The sequence below is a fragment of the Triticum urartu genome, chromosome 5 (genome assembly GCF_003073215.2).
Source record: "Triticum urartu cultivar G1812 chromosome 5, Tu2.1, whole genome shotgun sequence".
Taxonomy (NCBI): domain Eukaryota; kingdom Viridiplantae; phylum Streptophyta; class Magnoliopsida; order Poales; family Poaceae; genus Triticum; species Triticum urartu.
The window spans coordinates 304,934,867-304,960,312 of NC_053026.1; the positions used below are offsets into that span (position 1 = coordinate 304,934,867).

The 25,446-nt window shown below is 46.5% G+C and overlaps 1 protein-coding gene and 1 non-coding gene across 4 annotated transcripts; both read left to right on the forward strand.

Moving 5' to 3' along the window:
• The first annotated feature begins 11,830 nt into the window (after window positions 1–11,830).
• Window positions 11,831–15,736, forward strand: LOC125508733 (cytochrome P450 714C2-like). 3 transcript variants are annotated; one of them, XM_048673524.1, is made up of 7 exons: window positions 11,831–12,121; window positions 12,463–12,608; window positions 12,727–13,100; window positions 13,657–13,883; window positions 14,048–14,295; window positions 14,611–14,974; window positions 15,187–15,736. In XM_048673524.1, exons 3-7 carry the CDS (start codon window positions 12,794–12,796, stop codon window positions 15,592–15,594), a joined length of 1,554 nt encoding a protein of 517 aa, XP_048529481.1. In that variant the 5' UTR covers window positions 11,831–12,121; window positions 12,463–12,608; window positions 12,727–12,793; the 3' UTR covers window positions 15,595–15,736. The 3 variants fall into 3 exon arrangements, with proteins under 3 accessions (XP_048529481.1, XP_048529479.1, XP_048529480.1); XM_048673522.1 differs by having other exon boundaries at window positions 11,832–12,121; window positions 15,169–15,736; XM_048673523.1 differs by lacking the exon at window positions 11,831–12,121 and having other exon boundaries at window positions 12,448–12,608; window positions 15,169–15,736.
• Window positions 15,737–15,849: 113 nt separating this feature from the next.
• Window positions 15,850–15,933, forward strand: TRNAL-CAA. Its single transcript has one exon. It is a non-coding gene; the product is annotated as a tRNA-Leu (tRNA).
• Window positions 15,934–25,446: the final 9,513 nt, after the last annotated feature.

A 25,446-nucleotide genomic window follows, 5' to 3' on the forward strand; every position in this document is an offset into this window, starting at 1 on the left:
GTCGTCACAAAATTTCGTATCAAAATTTGAAACCTTCACTGAGATACAAAATTGACATCAGTGTGATAATAGGCCAAATCTAAAGCCTAACTTATGTTACATACTTACTATTCAATGCTGAATTTGTCATTTTTGTTTTAGGAGCTATGTTTTGAATTTCGACTTGTGATTATCTCGTGCACCGGTGCTTGTGGTGCTACCGGTGCACCGAACTCACGTTACACATTTTAAATGTTCAAAAAATTCTGAAAGAAATTTAGCACATTCACACAACATTAATATATATTGTCACAAAATTTCAAGTCAAAATTCAAAACATAGCTCCTAAAACAGAAAATGACCAATTCAACACTGAATAGTACGTAACATACGTTGGGCTTTAGATTTGGCCCAGATGTCAATTTTGTATCTCAATGAAGGTTTCAAATTTTGATACGAAATTTTGTGACGACATACATTGATGTTGTGTCAATGTGCTAGAATTTTGTTCAGATTTTTTAAAATGTTGTACGGCATTCGGTGCACCGGTAGCACCATAAGTGTGGGTGCACCTGAGACGTTGTACTCCACAGCACCACGCATACTACAACAAATTTAATCCTAGAACTAGAAGAAAAGAAATCCTAAAATCTAGAGCAAGTCCATCACTACTCCTATCATTGGAGTAAACAGCAGTTGTGTGTTCAACATCTTTACCAACAGTAAATTGGCAATACTCCATTATCTACTCCTGCAACTTCAACTACAACAACATCCTACAACTACTACAACAACATAAAACTACTATGCATCATCTTCCTAGCTACAACTACTCGTCTTCAGCAGCATATGTTACACGAAGCAAGCAAACAGCAAGCACCAGATTACTTGTTTAATACAACATGACACTTGTTAAACTTGTTACTGGAGTAATTCAGTTAAATTCATGTCCTGTACTGTTAAACTTGTTACTGAATTCGTGTCAATTTCAGTTAAATTCAAGATACACAAGAATAGTCTGTTGGAATACTGCAGGACTACTGTAAAAAGCTTGTTACCTGAATTTATATTAAATTCATGTTTAGTCAAATTCATGTTAACTTGTTACTATATCTGAATTCATGTTATCTGATGTGGAGTATCCTACGGACATCACCATGTCAAGAGTCCGTTTGGCAAGTGACACGTGCGACCTCTACTTCACATACACAAAGGTGAATCATATCCTTTACACGTGCTCACTTGACCCCTTCGAGGATGATATACTACTTGACACTTCTCCCGTGTGCATGCATAGGTATTGTCGGAACGCTGCGGACGACGTGGAGGAGTGCAAGCGCCAAGGAACACCTACACCATCCGCGAGGGAAGCGTGGAAACGAAGACGCAAGAAGAAGAGCTGTCGAAGAAGCTCCAGCCACCAGACGACCGGTCGGGTCCGGACGTCCGGCGCCTGAAGATCCACCGGACAACCGGTCTAGACCGGACGACCGGTGTCCCTGCATCCGAGCCAAACAAGCGGACGTCTGACGCCTCCAGACGACCGGCGACTGGACGACCGGTCCAGACCAGAAATCCGCTACACCAGCATCCGAGCCAGAACGAGCGGACGACCGGCCCCTACCGGACGTCCGGCCGCCCACGAGCCACCGGACGACCGGTCCCCAGCGGACGTCCGGTAACTGGCTGTGTCCAGTTGATAGGTCATGTGAGGCCACTTTTAACACTAACGACTTGACCTCTACCTTTATTGTGTCTTCTCATTTGGTGCTAGGTCTCTTATATAATGATGCGCCGCTTCTCGACGACTTCGTCCTACCTTTGGACAAGACGATGGCCATGGTGGAATATAATGCACCCCCACATGGTTCCATCATAATGATGATCTTGACCACCATTTGGTCTTTCCCACCTCACCTACACCACTTGAGTGGAATGAACAAGGTAACATAGGTGAAGGTGATGCTCTAGTCCCACTAGTGGACATTCATGACATTAATTGCTTGCATGATGTTGATCCCCCTATTGACATGCTTCATGCTAGTATGACTTCCCCATGCGATGATTTACCCATTTATGATGAGTATGATGATTGCCATGTGGAGTCTATTAGTTGTGATGCCATGTTACATAGGATTTCTTGTGCTAATTCTCTCGGTCACATCATGTTTGTCAATCCGCTTGACTTGTCATATGCTATGCATGAGATCGACCACATGTCATATTTGCAATCTCTTCATAGTGACTATGCATATGCCATTAAGATTAACCCAATTTGCACCTATGGCATAGATGACAAGCCTATGGTTATTGGCATTTGTTTCTCTTGTAATGATATTGATATGCTCCCTTTGCATTATTTATCTCATATGCCATGCCATGACCACCTAGCTTCGGATATGCATTATTTTGGATGTTGCCCATTTTCTCCGTATGATATTTCAAATATTGCACATGAGGAGACCCCCATAGTTTCCTCATACATGTTTGGAGATTTTGATCACTCCCATCCATTGCATGATCCCAATACTTATGTGCACAATATGCTTCCCACGAATAAACATGCTATTGATGTGCCATATACTTGTATGCTCAATTTGCATCCCCATCATGTTATACACAATAACTATTCTTTCATGATGGATGACATGTTCTTATACCATGCATCAAATTTCTTTGAGCAACGCTTATCTTGTGCTAACTTTCACATGCACATACACATCATGATGGATGATGTGTACATTTACCACACACACAATTTCTTTCGTCTGTGTCTCTTTTGTGTAGGTACCCATGAATTCTTGTCAACCTCGCAATCCCATGAGTTAACAAAACGAGCTCTAGAGAGCAACGATGACTTGAGATCCCATGGATTGTCTTTCCCACCGTTCCCTTCGTGCAAATACTTCACGCATTTCTTCTACATGACCCTCACTTGGCTATAGGTTATTGTCCACTACATATTCTATGCCCATCTTGCCATGATCACTTTGCATGATATGCTCATTACTATCCTTTTGCCATGCATTCGTGACCCATGCTTTGCATTACACATGATGATTGATTCTCATACTTGTATGTGTATTTGCAAGCTTGGTGGAGACATTGCTTGTTATTGCCATGTTTACTTTGTGTCCCATGCCTATGATGATACTATGATCTTGCTTTGTGTTCGTGCTTGCGATATGTCATGTACATTGCCTATGACTATTATTTGCTCAGACGACATGATTGCCATGCTTTCCTCTAGTATGTTGCATCTTTGCACTACTAGCTTGCACGACTTGATTCCTATGATTGCTTGCCTTGTTGCATCACCAATGATTCATACTTGCTCACTTCATGCGGTTGATGACAACCATTTACATGCTTGTCCCCATGATATCTTTGCTTGTGCTTAATTTATGCGCTTATATGCCATGTCACAATCCTTTGTCACACCATATGCTTTGCATGATGACGACACTTGTTTGGTGAATCGCCTGTTGAATGCTTGGTTTTGCACTAACACTAACCAAATTCATTTTTCCAAGTGTTTGTTGTCCTTGCTCATTTTGAAGGAATCCCAAGATGGTGCGACATTGGAGAGTGCCCACTTCAAGCTTGAAGATGACGACTACTTGGTGAACATCCACTCCTACACGGCGAAGCCATCTCTTTCCCATGGTGATTTGGTTGTCGATCCGAGGTCGGATCTTTCCCAAGGGAGGGGAGATGATGCGGAGCATCCTACGGACATCACCATGTCAAGAGTCCGTTTGGCAAGTGACACGTGCGACCTCTACTTCATATACACAAAGGTGAATCATATCCTTTACACGTGCTCACTTGACCCCTTCGAGGATGGTATACTACTTGACACTTCTCCCGTGTGCATGCACAGGTATTGTCGGAACGCTGCGGACGACGTGGAGGAGTGCAAGCGCCAAGGAACACCTACACCATCCGCGAGGGAAGCGTGGAAACGAAGACGCAAGAAGAAGAGCCGTCGAAGAAGCTCCAGCCACCAGACGGCCGGTCGGGTCCGGACGTCCGGCGCCTGAAGATCCACCGGACGACCGGTGTCCCTGCACCCGAGCCAAACGAGCGGACGTCTGACGCCTCCGGACGACCAGTCCAGACCGGAAATCTGCTACACCAGCATCTGAGCCAGAACGAGCGGACGACCGGCCCCTACCGGACGTCTAGCCGCCCATGAGCCATCGGACGACCGGTCCCCAGCGGACGGCCGGTACCTGGCTGTGTCCAGTTGTGGGCTGAGGCCCATGTACCCCTTCACTTACCCCTTCGTGGCCCTAGACTATATATACTCCTCCACCTCCACCATTTGAGGGTAGCATTGTGATAGCTCATTTGAGAGATAGAGCTACGCTCATCCATATCGGGTCTACTCCTTGAGAGAGACCGTGGCCCCTCTTCGGAGAAGATCCACCTTGGATTCAAGACCCCTTTACGGGAAGATCCCCTTATGGATTCAAGACCTCCTCACGGAGAAGAACCGGCTACCCTTTGTATCGTCCCTAGTTGATCGTGGATCGTGTATCTTACTTTATGTATTCGAGGATCTAGCACATGTGTGATCTATTCATGTTGGTTTGAGTGTTTTCTCTCATTTTACCCTTTGTGTTCTTCGTGTTCTTCGCAGGATTCCGCTCCTTTCGTGAAAGATCGGGCGATAGGGTTCCTACCCTACATCATTATCTGTTGGAGTACTATTGATACATGTAACTGAATTTTAATGGAGTAGCTCTACTGTAAAAACTTGCTACTTGTTCTACTGCTATAGCTACTGGAGTACTCCTACTGATATAGTACATCTTATTCTTCAGAGTACAAACAATTTACAGTAAACAATCTACTCCAGCACTACAACAGTAGAACAACAGGAACAAGCAGCACTCCAGCATGAACTAGGAGTACAAGAAGTAGAACAACATCAACAAATAGTACTTCAGCAGACACTTGCATAACAATAGGAAGAAATACTACTTGAATACTCCTTTAAAAATTCAGAAACTTTTTATCATAACGTGTCAGAAAACGTTCTAGGATCCTGTGTATCTTGCTGAAACCGTACGGTACGTCCATTTGTTGTAACAACAGACAGTGGGAGACACGTATTGTATGTAACCCGCTTTGCTTTCGAAGGATGAATGGCATGACTCGTCCTCCTACTTGGGATCAACGATCCGACCTATTCATTTTTTTATTAGCGTCGGCGCAGACACGAGATGGATGCGCGCGCTCGCCTTCTTCTCCCTCCGGGCCCGCTGATCGATGGCACATTGCCCTCCATCCAACAGCAACCCTCGTCCGCCTCCTTCGTCGCCGACGCCGTCGCCCATTTTTCCGGCGACTCTACCAGCTGCCGGCGCCGCAACATCCGCTCAGCAACGCCGCCACCTCCCACGTCACCCGCCACCGCCGTCTTGCCGCCGGGGAGCCGGCTGCTTCCCACCCCCTGACACAGCCGCGACCGCGACCAAGAAGCCGCCTCACCGCCCCGGCCAGATCCTTACCGGCACGCTCGTCGAACGTCGGCCCGCTCTTCGGACGCCGGCAGGGCAGCTAGCTGGTCCATGCGCGCCGCGACTCCCTTCGTCGTCCGTCTCCTTCATCGACGCCCGCAAACTGTTCGATAGTTTGACAAGGTACAAAATGGATTCCACCGACGAGTTCCTTTTTCACAATTTCCTTTGCGACTCCGACGATTCGTCGTTCGGTGACCAGGAGGAGATATTGGCTGCCGTGTTGGTCCATCACCACCTCAACAGCCAGTGGCCGTTGTTTCATGGCTCCATTCCGGGCCACCTTCCGGCGTTGAATCGCAACCGAGAGAGCGGACATTTCCTTCTTTAGAAAGACTACTTTGATACAACAAATCTGTTGTTCAAACATCAAAAATTCTACCGTCGTTTCCGTATGAATAGGCATCTTTTCAACCGTATTAGAGAGGGGGTGGTCGGCTACGATGACTATTTCGAGTGCAAAGAGGATGCCGTTGGCAAGATTGGTTTCTCCTCTTATCAGAAATGCACTGCCGCCATCCGAATGCTTGCATACGGAGTGCCCGGTGATCTCATTGACGAGTACGTCCGTATGAGTGAGTCTACATGCCTAGAGTCTCTGTATAAGTTCTGCAAGGCTGTTATTGCTGTGTTTGGCCCTGAGTACTTGAGAGAGCCAACTCCTGAAGATACAACCCATTTATTGGTGATGAATGCTAGCAGGGGCTTCCCAGGGATGCTTGGCAGTATAGACTATATGCACTGGGAGTGGAGAATTGCCCTTCTGCTTGGCAAGGGCAGTATAAGGGCCATGTCAGGGCTTGTACTATCATACTAAAGGCCGCGGCGTCTCAAGATCTCTGGATCTGTCACTCTTTCTTTGGCATGGCCGGATCACACAATGATATCAACGTGCTTCAGCGCTCGCCGGTGTTTGCTAGGCTTGCCGAAGGCAACAGCCCACCGATAAACTTTACTATCAACGGCCACAACTACGACAAAGGATACTACTTGGGTGACAGTACCTATCGTCAGTGGACCGCTATTGTCAAGACAATTCCCAACCCTGTCGGAGAGAAAAGGAAAAGATTTTCCCAAGAGCAAGAGAGTGCTAGGAAGGATGTCGAGCGTGTCTTTGGTGTTTTGCAATCTCGATGGGGCATCGTTCGGTATCCTGCTAATACTTGAAGCACGTAGAAACTGTGGGAGGTGATGACTGCTTGTGTGATCATGCACAATATGATCGTAGAAGATGAGCGTCCGGAACGTCTGTACGATCAAGGGTTTCAGTTTTAGGGTGAGAATGTTGTGTCTGAGCATGGAGGAGCGGCAACGTTTGAACAGTTCATCCAATTTCATCCTGACATGCGTGATTGGAAAACTCGCGTGCAACTGCAAAATGATTTGGTTGAGTATATGTGGGCTCATGTTGGCAACCAATAGATGTATCTTCTTTATTCGGCTTGCAAAACTATGGGAGACGTTTTTATTTTTATTCGGCTTGTAAAACTATGCTATTTTATTCGGTTCAAACTATGTTATTTGACTATATGTTTAAATGCAAAATCAATGCAAAAATGAGCTATTTGTTGAAATAAGGCGGCCAATCGGCCACGCCGGCACATATGGGTCGGCGCGTTAGGCGTGCTGTCGACCCATATCTAAAACAGGGCGGACGCCAGGCGGGCGGCCGAACCAGACGGACAAAAGCGGACAAAATCGCCGTCCGTTTGGGTCGGCCCGTTGGAGTTGCTCTTAAGTCTCTGAGCCAATCCATTTGGTCCACTTGTGTTCGTTTGGGTCCATGGACCAATCACATCCACCAAACCGCAAATAGTATGTGTGTTTGTTCAGGTACATTTTTACCTTAAATTTGGGTTCGATTTGCGTCCATAAATACGAGACGGAGGCACCGCTCGTTAGCTCGGTGCGCCTCGGGTCCATGCGTGGGCAGTCCAACTACTGCCCATCGTCCTATTAAATAGCACGCGTGCGGCTGGGCCTGCACATCAGCCAGACAATATAGTCCACACCCGTCCTTTTTAATGCCGATGTAGGGGGGCGGCCAGTCCAATCCACTTCTTCTCCCCAGTCTCCGTCTTCTCTTTTCGCCCATCCTCCCGAGAAACCAGTCCTAGCTGTCGCCATGGGGGTTCAGCAAGCTCTGCGGCAAAGCACAACCACGAGGCTAGCTCGTCGTCTGGGCGCCGGACGGCTAACTTCACCATTGCGCCGCGGCTGGCATGCCAGCGGCTCTACCTCCCTGTCCACCAATTCAGATATTTTTGGCAGCATCACATCTCGGCATCGTGGTTGGACGTAAATCTGCCACACGGTTGGCACCTCAACCGCGACATGTGCTAGTGTCGGCGGTGTCGCAATCGGACTGCGCGCGGATGGTGGAGATCCGCCACCGTCGGGCTGAACTCTTACCCAAGCTCCGCCGCCACCCAGACTACACAGTGGACTTGGCCAACTAGGACGCTTGGTTTGCCACTGAGCCCGCCGCCCGCCGCCAACAGAGCTTGGGTGTGACGGTTGCACGCGCTCCACCGCTGGTGGTGGTGAAGGAGGAAGACCGGGAGGAGGAGGTCTATCTCGTGGCGCTCGAAGAGGCCAACAGGTGGGACTACGAGGAGTTGGATCTTCAGGTGGCCAGGACTTGCGCATGCACTGGCAGATTCGACGGCCGCCGTGAAGGCCAACATGCCCCCACCGCCACCAGCATCTGGCGCGAGTTTCCATTTCTTCATTTGAAATCTGGGCTCTTCTATATACGACTTATTGTTTTTAGCTTTATTCTATAGTATTCCATTTCAATTTTTTTCCCTAAACTTTTCAAAAAAATCCTAGATATTTTGAATTGTTTATTGACACAAATAAAGTAAGGAAAAACCTATGAAAGAAGTTCAATGTTGACCTTGGACATATAAAAGTTCCGAATCAAATCTCTTTAGAAAGAGAATCTTTTGTCTCATGGTAACCTGCTCTAGTCTCCTTCAGAAACTTTTGTTATTGGCTTAGTCATACACTTCACATGTTTCTAGCTATTCACATGGCATCATCGAATGATACAAGTCTTGGATAGCGTGCAGTGTTGGTCGCGGACGAGCATTGTGCTAGTCTACGTGTTGTGCACACCCGTTTGGCTGGGCACGGCCGACGAGTAGGCAGAGCAGCATGTCCTAGAAGCCGAGCGATGCGGCGGCGCTGACAGCCTACTAGCAGGCCTTCTCGTGGATGGAGGTGCCGACGTTCGTAGATCTGACCAATGAGGACGACAACGACAATTTCTAAGGCTATGGGTCTGCTTTTTTTTTCAAAGTTTTTTTTCCATGTGTTTAAGTTTAAATTGTACGTGGACTTTCCTTGACGGTTTAGATATTAAGTTTATACTATTTTTTTATGTTTTTTGGATCTTTTAACACCCAAGTCTGAAATGCGGGGCGCACCTACGTACCACAGCTAAAAACAGGTGTCGACGTTCAATGTTTACCTGACCGATTCAAACGGATAAAGAAACGAACCAAATCCATGTTTGTATGCTTTGGTGAGTTGGAGTTGGCGTGACTGAATGCCACTGAACCAAACACTGTCTGGTGTCATCGACATCTCTTCAGATAACAGGGGGACAAGATCCACTGAAGACGAACGCTATGGATGCATAGTTTAAAAACCTGAACCGAAAAGGTTGTCGGTTTAGGTTTTTATCGATCGGACCGCCGGTTCATCGATTTGATTATCGGTTTTTTAAGCAATAAAATAATATATGTTGAGTAATATATGTGTTAATATAGTGTGAACAAATGGTCAAATAAAATTATTTATATGTAGTGGACCACAAAGTAGCACAATCGAGTTGGTTATTGGACCTTGGGCAGGCCTCGCGTACTGCTGAAACATCCTGGGGTCGAATTCCACTTCTCCCAATTTCTATAAAAAAAATCTTGATTTTATCCGGTTCAATGACCTGGTTTTTTCAACGGTTTTCAAAAAACCGGCTGGTTCAACCTGTTTTCTTCATCTGATTGCATAGCAGTCTTATTAGCTTAAAAAACCAACTGAGGTCGCCGGTTTCGGTTTTTTTGATTCGGTCCGGTTTTTTAAACTATGCACGGATGGTTAGGATTAAAGCTAGCTGTTGTCTTCTTACTTCCTAGTTAGAGCAATTTTAATGGGGTGACCCATTTCGTCCGCCCGCATCTGTTCGGATCGACGTGGACAAAAGTGGCGGCTTAACGTGCTGACCCAAACTCAAATCGTGTCCGTTCGGCGTTCGCGCCGACCCGTCTTCGGCCCAAAATTGCGCCTGCAATGCGTTGGCGCGGACGCGCCGCGCGTCTCCTTGCCGTCCGCCGCGTCCCCACCTGGCGTCCGTCCAACCACCACGGTTAACATAATTTATGACGACCGCCCACCTTGGGCCCACGCGCCAGCGACGACAGTCGTCCTTTTTTAAGTCGGACGTGCTGCGGGGCCATCCTCATCCACTGCCACTCGCCCCCCGTCCCCATCTGGCCACCCCTGCCCCCACGCCGGCGACAACCCTAGCCACCGCCAGCATGGGCTTCTTCTCCGGCATCGACAGCAGCCGTAAGGGCAAGGCCCCCGCCCGCCATTCCCCCTCCCTCCCCGCCCTCCCCGCGCCGCCGCGCGCTCCCCGGCAGAGGCGGCGCATCAATGTGCCGTTGCACCAGGTCGAGTGGCACTGACACCACTGTGTGCCTTTGCCGTACCCCGATGTGACGCTGCCACATGACTGGCATTTGGATCCGGAGAGGATCCCTGTGTCGGCGGCGCCGCAGACGGCGAGGGCCCATGTGGAGGAGGTGCTGCGCCGACGGGCGTTGCTGGCGCCGGAGCAGCGCGCCGAACCGCACTACGCCGTCGACTCGCCCAATTGGGCTCGATGGTTCGCCGTCGAGCACGAGGAGGCGAGGCGACGCAACGTTCGCGGCGTCGACCGCAGCCTGCCACCGCCCGCGCTCGTTATCTTCGACGAGGACCAGGAGGCCGAGGCCACCTACCAGACGACCATTAAGGAGAGGAGGAGGAGCGGTAGAGGGAGGTGGATGAGGCGGCTTTCCAGGCTGCTATGGCGGAGGCCATGGCCCTCTCCGCGTCGGGCGACTGCGTCGTGCCGCCGGCGACCCCGCCGTCCTCGCCTAAAGCCGAGCCGGAGGAGTCGACCTACCTCGAGCGCTACTCCTGGATTGAAGTAGTGCGCGAGTGGGTCAGCGCTCCGCCGATCTGGCTCGGGACGACGAAGAAGCAGGAGGCGACCTACCTTGACCACTGGCGCCGCGTTCGGCTGGCCGAGGAGCGCCGGGAGGGCGAACGCCTGCAGATGCTCGAGCGTGAGGCCGAAGATGAGGCGCGCCAGGCCCAGGGAGCGGCGACACAGCCCGACATCGCCGCCCTCTGGAACACGGCGTTCCCTGGGCCGGCCCTGCGCCGACGCTAATCAACCTCACCGGCCCCGACGCAGACGCCGCCGCGAGGACGCCTAGTTTTTAGTCTTTTTATGTTAATTAATGTAATATGGACTTTCACGGGCCTTTGTGACCGGCTTTTAGAGCATCTCCAATAGCTTGTCTATATGGATGTCTATACTCGTTTTCCACGACGTGACCTAAAAACAGGCGTCCAACAGCTTGTCTATATGGTCGTTTAAATATACACATCCTCTATATCGACCTCGACAATGTCCACGCCTGGACAATGTGAAGGCGTTGTCTAAACTCAGCTGCAGTTATGATTTCTTCCTCTCCCTAGCGACAGCCCACCTGTCATGGTCCCTATATATAGACATTCTGATGCAAAACTGGACGTGTATATGAGAAAATCTTTTTAGACCATTGTCTATATAAATATATAGACATCCAAATATACACATGCTATTGGAGATGCTCTTATGTTTAATTAAATGCATATATTTATTTTTAAACAGTTTTGCTAAAGCACATCTAGATGTGTCCTAAGTATTGCACATGTAAGTCCCATGTCCTTGATTTTACATGAAGATCTGTGCAAACATTTTCTTTCCTCTTTTTTCTTTTCCCTTTCCTTCCTAGTTTGATTGAGCCACTTAGATGTGCCCTAGACAAACCCATTTTTAAAATGCTTATAAGACTTTTTTTTAACACGCCGACAAAATGGGTCGGGCCAGTGTTGGGCGCTCGCGTCGACCCAAATACAACGCCGGACGTTTGTGTTCGCTGGGCCGATCCAAACGGACAAAAAGCTAACAAAAGCGCCGTCCGTTTGGGTCGACCCGTTGGAGTTGCTCTTACTACTGTTTTATAAACTTCCCTGAGTTCTGTCTACCACTGCAAATTGAACTGGCCCTTAAAGCCATGGTGCTGGAATGAGAAAAGTAAAGAAAGGGAAACCTATTTGCATTAGAGGAATTTAGCTAGGGTTCTTCTCTCTCAAACCACGAACAGTCCAAATTCATCTACTCCCAGTGAGCCTAGATTAGCTGCGGAATATTCCTTCCTTTTCCCAGTGAGCCTAGATTCGCGGGTTGCGGCAAAGAGTAACGCTCTTTTTGCCGGCGGCGGCGGACCAACGTCAAGCACCACGCTCGTCCTTCCTCAATCCTTCGGAATCGTTCCTGTTTCTTAGTCCTACAGGTTAATCTCTTAAAAAACATACTTGCTTGTTTGATTTGGGGAATGGATCTAAATTTTTTGATCTGCTCTATCTCCAGTTTCAATCACGAGTCTTTTTTTCTTTTTGTTGAATTCGGGCCAGCGCTCCTTAGCCATAGCCTTTCATCATTTGGCTGTTAGCGTAATCATGGTCGATTAGTTTTATATAGTACTAATAATCATGCTCATGTATGAACGGTAACATGTGCAGGACTGATACTCTGCCGCCTGCAATAATAAAATACAGTGCATGAAAGTATCAGTCTACATCTTCTTGCAGCCTAGTACTATGATTACCTATTTATCTGAGACCTTGCAAGCAGGTTGAGCGTGTTAAGATTGTTCCACCAACCAGGGCTTCGCATCTCCTCACCCGCCGAAGAGTATTGTATTTAGAACCGAAATTGTTTTTGTGATGGGGGTGCTCTCTGCTCTGGTCATAGCAATCAGACAAAGCTTCTCTCTCAGGGTATGGCAAATCAAAATAACTATGGTCTTTGTTTTGCATTCTTTATTTATTTCTTCTAGAAAACTGGCACTGTCTTATCAGTGACTAATTTGTAGTTTTGCACTTTTCCTGTTCCCAGCTGCGCACCATGGACCACCCAGCAAATATGTATCTTCACATACTATGATCCTCTCTCTCTCCCCCTCATGATGATGATCCTCTCACCGCGGCAATGGCTACTGCTGCTACCTCCGGTCTTCCTCTCCACTCTTCTCTTCTCCTACCTGTACACCACCCTATGGCTAAGGCCGGAGAGGCTCAGGCAGAAGCTGAGAAGCCAAGGAGTGAAGGGTCCCAAGCCTTCTTTCCTCTTCGGAAACATACCGGAGATGAGGAGAATCCAGAAACTTGCCATGTCTGATCAAGAAGTGGGAGCAGGGTCTACAGATCGCTTCTCCTCAAATTATGTGGCCACTCTGTTCCCTTACTTCCTCCACTGGACCAGAGTTTATGGTATGTTGACAAACCTGTAGATAGTTTCAGTAAGGAATTTAGCTTCAATTTGTTTGGTTGCTGAATTCTAGTCTATTCGATGTTTAATAAATATATTTGTAACTTTTGTTATTAGAAGTGTTCATGTAGAAAGAGATATATATTTTTCTTGCACGGCAGAATTTGTGGGGGGTTCATGGGGAATGCACAATTATAATCACAAAAAAATTGAGGCCTTTTGTAGTTTCAAGATGAGTAGATGGTGCTAGATGCTAAAGCCAGTTATGTTCTTTGACGAGGACCTGATATCTCCTAAAATTTCGTAGTCGTTTCGATGATGCACTATATAGCGTGTCTCACCATATGTTGACTAATCTTCACTTTGAGCCATTAACTTGACATAAACTTTGCTTTTAAGAATATTTGTATTTAAGTTCTGCTTAAGTAGACATGTGTATTATTTTACTGTTATAAATCTTTGATTAGACAGCGGGATTTGGCCCGATAACATGGATAAATGGCCTCTGAGCTGCATATTTAAACCTTGCAAGTTGCCGTAAATTTGATGTTGTGCCAGGTTCCATCTACTTGTATGCTACTGGAAGCATACAAACTCTACATGTCATAGATCCTGACATGGTGAAGGAGCTGGCCAGTTGCAAGTCTTTGGATCTTGGAAAGCCTAGCTACTTGCAGAAAGAGCATGGACCTCTTCTTGGTATGGGAATTTTGACGGCGAATGGTGACCTATGGGTACACCAACGAAAGGTCATTGCACCTGAATTCTTCATGGACAAGGTTAAGGTAATTGTGCCTTCACCGTGAGTATTTTTCTTCAGACACGCCTTTTTTTAGGCAAAAATGCTTCAGACAGTGTTTTTTCATGGTGTTGTTCAACAATAATGCTTGCTTAAAAATGCTTACTACATGCACCATTAGACTAAACTTAATTGTGGAAATATCCACAGGGAATGGTTAATTTGATGATGGATGCTGCACTATCAATGTTGAATTCATGGGAAGAAAAGGTTGAGTCTGAAGGAGGCAGGGCAGAGATTGTAGTTGATGAGTTCTTGCGGAACTTCTCAGCTGATGTTATATCAAGAGCTTCTTTTGGAAGCAGTTTTGTCGAAGGCAAGGGGATATTTTACAAAATTCGCCAACTTCAGAAATTGATGGGGAAGCGAAGTATGCTTATTGGTGTTCCTGGAAGTAGGTATGTTCAATGTATTCATATCATCTTTATCTTTATATATGATGTATTTGACATCAACCCCAGAGGCTATTTCACATACTATGATGGCAGTGTTTGTTAGACAGATAGAAAACCTACATGATGGATATTTTGAACTAGTAACGGTATACTAACTGTAGTGTGTCGAAGTTGAGCGTCAGACTGTTGTTTTCTAGCCACTACTCCAATATGATTTGACACATGTTTTGCTTTTTAAAAAAGCAGTAGCATGATTTTTCATGTGTTGTCATCTAATAGAGAAGTACTTTTTTGTGATAATATGCTTGAAATAAACAGATATTTACCGACAAAGAGTAACAGAGAGATTTGGAACCTTGGGAGTTGCATCCGTAGCCTCATCTTGAACATAGCCGAGAAGCACGGGCATGATTCAGCAACCACACCAAATAAGTTTTTTCTGCACTCCATCATTGAGGGTTCTAAAGCCGCTTCCTTCTCTTCGTGCACACCCGAGGATTTCATCGTCGACAACTGCAAGAACATCTACTTCGCGGGACATGAGACAACCTCGAGCACTGCCGCGTGGTGCCTGATGCTTCTTGCAGCGCACCCTGAATGGCAGGACCGAGCTCGGGTGGAAGTCCTTGACGTTTGTCATGGAGAAGCATTAGACTTCGACAAGCTACGGAAGTTGAAAACGGTACGTATGATCAAGCCTCGCTCTTGTAAATGAGAGATTTTTTTTATTAACAAGATAAATACTAGCAAGTTTGGTCTGAATGAACATACATATTGCTGAGTAAACAAACCTCTGATAACTACTTGAATGCATATTTTTGCTTGCCTTTTGACTGACTTGTGCAAAGTGCTAAGACAAGCATAATGGTATTACAGCTAACGATGGTGATCCAGGAGACCCTCCGCCTGTACCCGCCAGCCTCCTTTGTCACGCGGGAAGCTCTGAAGGACCTGAACCTCGGCGGCATCGACATCCCGAAAGGCACCAACATCAGGGTCTCGATCATGCTGGCTCACCGGGACCCTTCGGCATGGGGCGCCGACTGCGACAAGTTTGATCCGGGAAGGTTTGCCGGAGGCATAGCACGCGCCTGCAAGCCCCACCACATGTACATGCCGTTCGGCGTGGGTCCCCGGACGTGCGCCGGCCAGAACCTCGCCATGGTTGAGGTGAAGGTCGTGCTGTCGCTGCTGCTGTCCAGGTTTGAGTTTGCACTCTCGCCGAGCTACGATCATCGACCCGTGTTCAGGCTGACCGTGGAGCCCGGGAGCGGCGTGCCGCTGATTCTTAGGAAGCTATGAAGTGATGGTCTGTTCATCGTTTCTGAGCTGTTGCTTGTTGTTTACTGTCGATTTCTGACAGGGAGGAACGGCTGGATGTTGACTGTAAACACTTTCTCAGTATGTTATTGCTGTGCATGAGAGTACCAATTCTTGTCACTTTGGACATGGTGCAAAATTTCCTCGTATCAAATATGGTACGTTCAAGAAGGCGTTGTTTTTGAAATCCTGCGATTCAGTGTATATATATTATTTATACGCTTCCACGGCAAACAAGTCAGGATGGCCGAGTGGTCTAAGGCGCCAGACTCAAGTTCTGGTCCTCTTACGAGGGCGTGGGTTCAAACCCCACTTCTGACAAAATAATATTTTGCATTTTCTTCTTCTTTGACGTTTAATTTTGCATTTCTTTTCCTTCCTTCGACTTCGATGTTTTATATTGCATATATTTCTTCCTTGCCAAACCCCACTTATGACAAACTAATATTTTTACATGTTTTTTCCTCTTTCTTGAACATTTTATATTGCCTATTCTCTTGTTTCCATTCATGCATGGACATATACTTTCACTAATGGTTTGCATTTTTCTTCTTTGATGTTTAGTTTTCCATTTCTTTTCCTTCCTTGTATGTCTTATATTCCATATATTTCTTCCTTGCCAAACTCCACTTATGACAAACTGATATTTTTACATGTTTTTTCTCTTTCTTGAACGTTTTATATTGCATATTCTCTTCCTTGTTTTCATTCACGCATGGCGTATACTTTCACTAACTAGTAAATGCGCACGTTCGTTGATATTTAGACAAAATAATATTTTGCATTTTCTTCTTCTTTGACGTTTAATTTTGCATTTCTTTTCCTTCCTTCGACTTCGATGTTTTATATTGCATATATTTCTTCCTTGCCAAACCCCACTTATGACAAACTAATATTTTTACATGTTTTTTCCTCTTTCTTGAACATTTTATATTGCCTATTCTCTTGTTTCCATTCATGCATGGACATATACTTTCACTAATGGTTTGCATTTTTCTTCTTTGATGTTTAGTTTTCCATTTCTTTTCCTTCCTTGGATGTCTTATATTCCATATATTTCTTCCTTGCCAAACTCCACTTATGACAAACTGATTTTTTTACATGTTTTTTCTCTTTCTTGAACGTTTTATATTGCATATTCTCTTCCTTGTTTTCATTCACGCATGGCGTATACTTTCACTAACTAGTAAATGCGCACGTTCGTTGATATTTAGGCAATATATTAATTGCACGTGGATATTAGGTATGCTATTATTTGTATGATAATTCTGTGATTAGTGCAATATTTGGTATGATATTAATTACACGTTAAACATGTTGAACGCTCGCCATTGGAGCAGTGTAGATCGTTGGATTGACCTAGTTTGATGGTTGAGATCAGTTGGATCTGCCCCTTTAGGTCTTTTTATATTGGTATAGATATAGATATAGATGTTTTCCCTTTTATATTGCAAATATTATTTTTATATACATCACTAGTACAAAGACTTATAGGCAGAAGTTATTTGTGGCGAGCCCCCAAAGAACCGGTATCTCAAAAAAATATCAGTGGTGTAGGAGAAAACAAGAAGGGGGCAATTATTCATGGTCAACAAGTCACAAGAAGAAGGGGGGATAAGAGAACAAGTAAGATGCGGCGAAAAAAGGATTGTCCTTCACTTGGCAGAGTATCTTTGTTGGTCTTCAAACATTCAGAAGGGGGCATATTTGGAGAGTTGGCTCAGGGGAGAAAATCAATATTTGGGAGGACCATTGGGTACCATCTAGCCCAATGAGAATGGTGCAAACTAGGAGAGGAAATATTTTACTGAGAAACTAATATTTCACTAATGACAAACTAATATTTTAACAAGTCACGAGAAGAAGGGGGGGATAAGAGAACAAGTAAGATGCGGGAAAAAAAGGATTGTCCTTCACTTGGCAGAGTATCTTTGCTGGTCTTCAAACATTCAGAAGGGGGCATATTTGGAGAGTTGGCTTAGGGGAGAAAATTAATATTAGGGAGGATCATTGGGTACCATCTAGTCCAATGAGAATGGTGCAAACTAGGAGAGGAAATATTTTACTGAGAAACTAATATTTCACTAATGACAAACTAATATTTTAACATGTTTTTCCTCTTTCTTGAACGTTTTATATTGCCTATTCTCTTCCTTGTTTCCATTCATGCATGGCGTAAAATTTCACTAATGTTTTGCATTTTTCTTCTTCTTTGACGTTTAGTTTTGCATTTCTTTTTCTTCCTTGGATGTTTTATATTGCATATATTTCTTCCTTGCCAAACTCCACTTATGACAAACTAATACTTTTTGATGTAGGGTGGAACCCTAATCGGCCGATCTTTCACGAAAGGAGCGGATCCCGCGAAGAACATGAGGGGATAACGAGGGAAACACAAGGGGAAACACAAGAGAAACACTAAACCGACAAGAACAAGTTACACATGCGCTAGATCCTCGGATACATGGAACGATACACGGTACACGATCAACTAGGGACGATACAATGGTAACGGTCTTCTCCGTGAGGAGGTCTTGAGTTCTTCCCTAAAAGGGGTCTTGAATCCGCTTGGGGGATCTTCTCCGGTGGAGGCTCGAATCTCCATGGAGAAGGTAACCAAGTGGATGAGCAAAGCTCTCTCACAAATATGAGCTAAACATTTGCTAACCCTAGAAAGTTGTACAAGATGGAGTATATATAGTCTAGGGGGGTAGAAGGGGTACACGGGCCTCGGCCCTTTACTGTGCGCAGATAGGGAGGCCGGACGTCCGGGCGTCGAGCCGGATGTCCGGGTGTTCACGGAGGGCCGGATGTCCGGGCTGTGGGGGGGGGATGTCCGGGCTGGTGAAGCTGGCCATGTTGCTCTCGGGTGCGGGGGTGTCCGGATTTTCGGGCAGGAGGCCGGATGTCCGGGACCTCGGGAAGGGCCGGATGTCCGGGCTTGCGGGGCCGGATGTCCGGGGCCTGTAGGCACTTGGTGGTTGAGCAGCTGTAGAGGAAGGCGCTCCAGGGGCCGGATGTCCGGGACCTTGGCCGGATGTCCGGGGCCTGGGAGATGCTCTTGGCTCCTTCCATTGGTTCTCCTCATCCGTGGACTTGAGGACTTGTCCGTCTTCATGCGCATCTTCGGGAGGACCCTCTTGGTACCTAATCATGCACAACATCTCGGACTTAGGTAGTAGCCATGTCTCATGCATAGAAAGTGGAAGTTCGGAGAGGAGTGAGTTCACCTTATCTTCGATAGCTTTGGCTCGGGCTCGTGTCATTGGTCCAAGTGGTGCCGTTGGAGGTGTGGGTGCGTCCATGGGGATGATCTTGGGATGCTCCGCATCATCTCCCCTCCCTTGGGGAAGATCCGTCCTTGGATCTAAATCATCATCACCATGGTAGGGCGAGAGATCTTTGATGTTGAAGATGCCGTTCACGGAGTACTTGTCACGAGGGATGTCGATCTTGTAGGCGTTGTTGTTGTAGCGTGCAAGCACCTTGAATGGTCCATCCGTGCGTGGTCGAAGTTTGGACTTGCGTTCTTGGGGAAAGAGGTCCTTGCGAAGGTGTAGCCACACGAGGTCTCCAATGTTGAATATCATAGGGTGCTTGTTGACGTTGAGCTTGGTCGCAAGGCGTTGTACTTGGCGCTCGATGGTGTTTCTTATATCTTCATGCACCTTCTTGATATGGGTCGCTCTTGCACTTGCGTCCAAATTGATTCGCTCTTGGAGTGGTAGAGGTAGAATATCCAATGGTGACAAAGGGTTGAATCTGTAGACGACCTCGAAAGGGGACTTGCCAGTCGTTGAGTGTCTTGCTCGGTTGTAGGCGAACTCGGCGATGGGTAGACACTCCTCCCACTCCTTGATGTTCTTCTTGATGAGTACTCGAAGTAGAGCGGAGAGTGTGCGGTTTGTCACCTCCGTTTGGCCGTTGGTTTGAGGATGGTACGTCGTGGAGAAGAGTAGCTTGATTCCGAGCTTGGCGCATAGGGTCTTCCAAAAGTAGCTAAGGAACTTAACGTCGCGGTATGAGAAGATGGTTTTTGGCACACCATGGAGATGCAAAATTTCCCTACAAAAGAGATTAGCAACATGTGAAGCATCGTCTATCTTGTGGCAAGGAATAAAATGTGCCATTTTTGAGAAACGGTCCACAACAACAAATATGGAATCTTTCCCATTTCGAGTTCTAGGCAAACCAAGTACAAAGTCCATGCTAATGTCTTCCCATGGTTGGTATGGAATTAGTAACGACATATAGAGACCATGAGATGGAGCTTTGGACTTAGCTTTGCGACATGTAGAACACCGGTTGGTGAAACGATTGACGTCCCGATACATCTTTGGCCAAAAGTAGCTCTTTGAGAGCGTGGCGAACGTCTTGTCGCGTCCGAAGTGTCCCATTAAGCCTCCTCCATGTGATTCCTGCAAAAGCAACAAACAAAGAGACGACTCGGGGATGCAAAGTTTGTTAGCTCTCATAAGATAGCCGTCTTTGATGTAATAGCGTTCCCAAGATGTATGCGACAAACACTTGGCATAAGGAGTGGCAAAAGTTGCATCATGCTCTTACAATTCTTTGATATGCTCGAAGCCAATGACATCTAACTCAAGTTGCGTGACAAGCATGCATATGCGGGAAAGAGCATCTGCTACGATCTTTTCTTTACCCTTAATGTACTTGATGACATAGGGAAAAGACTCAATAAATTCACTCCATTTAGCATGATGCTTGTTCAACTTTGTTTGTCCCTTAAGATACTTGAGAGTCTCATGATCGGTATGAATGATAAACTCATGGGGACGAAGGTAATGTTCCCATTCATGCAAAACACGGACTAAAGCATATAGCTCTTTGTCATAGATGGGGTAATTGAGTTGCGCTCCGGAAAGTTTCTCACTAAAGTAAGCTATGGGGTGCTTCTCTTGCGTTAACACACCTCCTATGCCATTACCACTAGCATCGCAATGAATTTCAAAAGGCTTGTCGAAGTTGGGTAATGCAAGCACGGGAGCATGAGTAAGCAAATTCTTAAGCTCATTGAATGCGGTATCTTGGGATGGTTCCCAAACAAAAGGCGCATTCTTCTTGCTCAAAGCATGCAAAGGCGAAGCAATGGTGCTAAAATCCTTGACCAAGCGACGGTAGAAACCCGCAAGTCCAAGAAAACTACGCACTTGATGCAAGTTGGTTGGTTGCGGCCAAGACTTAATAGCATTGATCTTGGACTTATCTACATGAACACCCTTAGAAGAAACAACAAGACCCAAGAAAACGAGCTTATCAACACCAAAAAAGGCATTTCTCCATATTAGCATAGAGGCGCTCTTTTCTAAGAGTTTGCAAAATGGTGCGGACATGGGTGACATGCTCTTTGATAGATTTGCTAAACACAAGAATGTCATCAAAGTAGACCACAAAAAACTCACCAATATAAGGGCGAAAGACATGATGCATAAGGCGCATAAAAGTGCCAGGTGCTTCCGAAAGACCCATAGGCATGACTAACCACTCATACAAACCAAATTTGGTTTTGAAGGCGGTTTTCCATTCATCACCCTCTTGTATGCGGATTTGATAGTAACCACTCTTAAGATCAATTTTGGAAAATATAGTGGCACCGCTAAGCTCATCAAGCATATCATCTAGGCGTGGAATGGGATACCTATAGCGAACGGTGGTAGCATTGATAGGTCTACAATCGGAGCACATGCGAAAACTACCATCACGTTTTGGCACAAGAATGACCGGAACGGCACAAGGACTTAAACTTTCAAACACATGTCCATGGTCTATGAGATGCTTTACTTGCCTTTGAATTTCTTTGGTTTCTTCGGGGTTGACACGGTATGGTGCTTTGTTCGGAAGAGGTGCTCCGGGGATGAGGTCGATTCGATCCTCAATGCCTCGTAGAGGAGGTAGACCCGGAGGTAGCTCATCGGGGAAAACATCTTGAAATTCCTGCAAAAGAGAAGACAACACTAGAGGAAGAGTGTGAGAAGTGTTAGTTTGTGATGCATTGTCCTTGCACACGAGGACGTAGTGTAGGACACTAGACGGGTTCTTGCACACTTCTCTCATCTCATGTTTGGTGGCAAATAGAACTAGGTTCTTGTTCTCGCTCATCATGGAGGCACTCAATTTTGGCTTGTGGCGCTCACTCTCTTTTTGGTGGCTCACTCTCTCACTATGATCTCCACGATGGGTGGCTTGCTTGTCGGCGATCACTTGACTTGGCGACATTGGATGGAGGACGTACTCCTTGCCCTTCATCTTGAAGGTGTAGTGGTTCGTTCGGCCGTTGTGGACTACTCCTCTATCGAATTGCCATGGCCGTCCAAGGAGAAGATGACAAAGGGTCATTGGAACGACGTCGCACTCCAAGGTGTCTTCGTAGGCGCCGATTTTGAAGGAGACTTGTACCCGGTGTTCGACTTGGATGGTGCCAGAGTCACTAAGCCATTGCACTTTGTATGGATGTGGATGCTTCGTCTTGGGTAATTGGAGCTTGGAGCAAAGTTCTTCACTTGCGAGATTATGACAACTCCCTCCATCGATGATGACCTTGACAGATCGTCCATTGATGCCGGCCTTGGTGTGGAATATGTGGCATCGTTGGTCTTCTTCTTGGTGATGTTGGGGAGTCAAGACTTTGGAGACAACAAGTGCGGGACTTGAGTCTTCATCACAAAAGACTTGTTCTTCTTCATTGTTCACTTGGCGGTGCATGGCGACTTGCTCGAGGGCTTCCATTTCGCCTTTGCTCATGGAGTCATAAGTGCCATCGTCGTTGAATACCATGGTTCGCTTGCTGGTGCACTCGTAGGACTTGTGGCCTCGGCCTCCGCAAGTGAAACACTTGAAGGAACTCGTCTTGAAGGTCTCATCGGTTGGGGTTGATGATGATGAAGCTCTCGGCTTGAAGTTGCTCGTAGGAGGATGGCTTGTAGTTGACGAAGCTTTCCTGGAAGTCGACTTGTCGATGTTGGAAGTAGAAGGTCTTGTAGTCGGTGTTGGAGTCGTTGAAGCTTGGTTATTGGAGAAGCCATAGGACTTGGATGAGAACTTGGCATACTTGAAATCATCTTGCACTTGGCGTTCCGCTTTGGTAGCTTGGTGCACTAGCTCGATGAGATTTGAGTATGGTTGGAAGTCGGCGATCTTCTTGATAGGGTGATTGAGTCCGTTCAAGAAACATGCCATTGTTTGCTCATCATGTTCCGTGACATTGGCTCTTATCATTGCAATCTCCATCTCCTTGTAGTATTCTTCAATGCTCTTTGTTCTTTGCTTGAGTTGTTGGAGTTTCTTGAAGAGGTCGCGGTTGTAGTAGGTAGATACGAAGCGTGCTCTCATGACATCCTTCATTTGTGCCCAAGTAGTGATGGGTGGTTCACCTCTTGCCTCTCGGCGCTCTATGATTTGTTCCCACCAAATGAGGACATAGTCTTGGAACTCAAGGGATGCCATTGCAATCTTCTTCTCTTCTTCATAATTGTGCAAACGGAAGATCTTGTCAACCTTCAATGCCCATGAAAGGTACTCTTCGGGATCGTTGCTTCCGTTGAATTTGGGCATGGTGAACTTGAGTTTGCCATAACGTTGCTCTTCATTGTGTTGGGGTCGGGGATGATGACGCCCATGTTGTTGATGATTGACCAACTCGTGGTGCTCTTGGCGCGGAGGGTTGATATCGCCATGTTGTTCTTGGCGAGCTTGTGGAGGAGCTTGTCGAGCTCGAGGAGGAACTTGACGATGCACGCGAGCTTGAAATCTTCGTTCTTGAATTTCTTCGCGAAGTGCTTCCTCTTGTTCACGGGCTTGTCGGCTTCGGTCGGCAACGGCTCGACTCGAATCGCGTAGAGCTTGTTGCGCCGCTAGTGCTTGAGCGTCACGGAGTTGTTGTTCTTGACGTTTTGCCTCGGCATCTTGAGCATTTTGGTGTAGACGCGCTCTCTCTTCCTCTTCATGTTGGCGTTGTCGTTGCCGTTCTCGTGCTAGCGCAAAGGCCTCTTGAGTTTGACGTTTTTGGCGCTCTTGAGAGTCAGTGTCTCGTAGGGGATTGAGGCTTGCTTGACGGTCGGTGCGCGCGGCTCGACGAAGAGTGTTCGATGTCGGTGTACTTGAGCCGGAGAGGGTGAAGTCGGAGTGGCGGCTTGAACGGCTCCTTCTTGAAGTGGAAGACGAGCGGTTGAGAAACAAAGCATGAATTTCATCCATCCTTGTGTCATTCTCTTCCTTGTGATCGTCGAGCTTGTGGTCGAAGTAGTCCCTTGTACGTTGCTCGAAAAGTCGCAAGTCGGCGGCAAGGTTGTCGATGCGTTCACTCATAGCTTGTTGCTCTTGATGCAAAGCACGTTGTGCACCAAAGAGGTGACTCTTGGTGACGAAGGAGTTCATGTCGTCGTCTTGCTCCATGAAGAGTGGGTTGGTAGAAGTACTTGGCCTATCCATCATTCCCAGACAAATGTGAGTGGTAGAAAGAGAAGAACGAGTACCAAATGTACCTTGACCGAAGTTGAAAGTGGATCGAGGATCACTCCAATGTAGGACAAGGAAATAGCACAATTGGTACGAGTTCTTGTCGGTTTCTCACACCTACACAAGTAAAAGCTTTTGGTGGAGCTTGGTTAGGATGGTGGCACAAAATTTGATGCAATTGTAAGTGAGCTTCAATAATGTTGCAAAAGATTCGCAAGATGCAATGTAACAAGTAGACCAAGCATATAAGGTACACAAAAACACACGCGCAAAAAGATAAGTGGGGTTGTGCAACCAAGGGTGAGCCAAAATGTGGAATCCACAAAAATTCTCTTGTTGCACAACACTAGAGAGACGCTAGCACAATTGCACAATAGGCGGATACAAGAACTTGTGCACAACCTACTTAGCAAAAATGCAACGACTTCTATCCCAAATATTTTGTATGCAAGATGTTGCTATGATATGATCCAACATGATCGAGTATGACAATCTTAATGTTGTAAGATGCTATGGTTCTTGCTTAGAAGCTCTTTGCTTATCTTTTCTCTTTGCTTAAAAGCTTGGTTGGCTCTTTGATGTTTGAGCTCTTTTCTCCTACAATGCTTGACGAACCAAGATAACAAATGACTATGCGATGACAACTTTGTGACACAAGAGATGATACCAATATATGCAACAATGATGTATGTATGCTATGGGAAGTATGATCACTAATGTGCACAAGTCTCGTTGCCGGCAATACTCAATGGCTAGTCTCGATGGGTAAGCAACGCAAAGGAGTAAGGCTATGATGGCTATCAATGTAATGGCAAGAATGATATGTCCAATACCAAGATGAGGTTACCGGTCTTGCTTCCGGTATGGTGTCAAAATGGTGGCACGAATACCAAGATGTAGTCAAGGTGGTCGTTGTTGATGACGTGTCCGTGGCGAAGATGAGCGGCGGTGATGTCGATGTCGAACCGTACCTAAATTGCCGAAACACAAAAGGATACGGTACCGCAACTCAAATTCTCAAACCTCGAGGTAGCAATTGTGTCGGAGAGCGAAACAATCCAAAAATGGTTGGGTTATGCGGAAGTGGTGGAGGGATGCGGAAGTATGTATGGTATATGGTGGGCAGCGGAACAAAATTTGGTGGAAAATTGGGGCGGTGGGAGGATATGTTGCTGCCAGGGGCCGGATGTCCGGGTGGAAAGCCGGATGTTCGGGTGGGGCCGGATGTCCGGGCTCTATGGGCTGGATGTCCGGGCTCTGGATCCGGGGACGAACGGACGAACACCGCATGGGGAGGTTAAATCCGGGCGAAATTCGGAAGAATTTGTGGATGGAAATTGGGGGGAGAAGGATGGGAAA

Excerpts from the sequence above, each read along its gene's own strand:
- LOC125508733 (XM_048673522.1), top strand. The coding sequence starts at position 12,794 with ATGATGATGATCCTCTCACCGCGGCAATGGCTACTGCTGCTACCTCCG. Across the intron at positions 13,101-13,656 it reads CCACTGGACCAGAGTTTATG|GTTCCATCTACTTGTATGCT; the intron begins GTATGTTGACAA and ends ATGTTGTGCCAG. Across the intron at positions 14,975-15,168 it reads AGCTACGGAAGTTGAAAACG|CTAACGATGGTGATCCAGGA; the intron begins GTACGTATGATC and ends ATGGTATTACAG.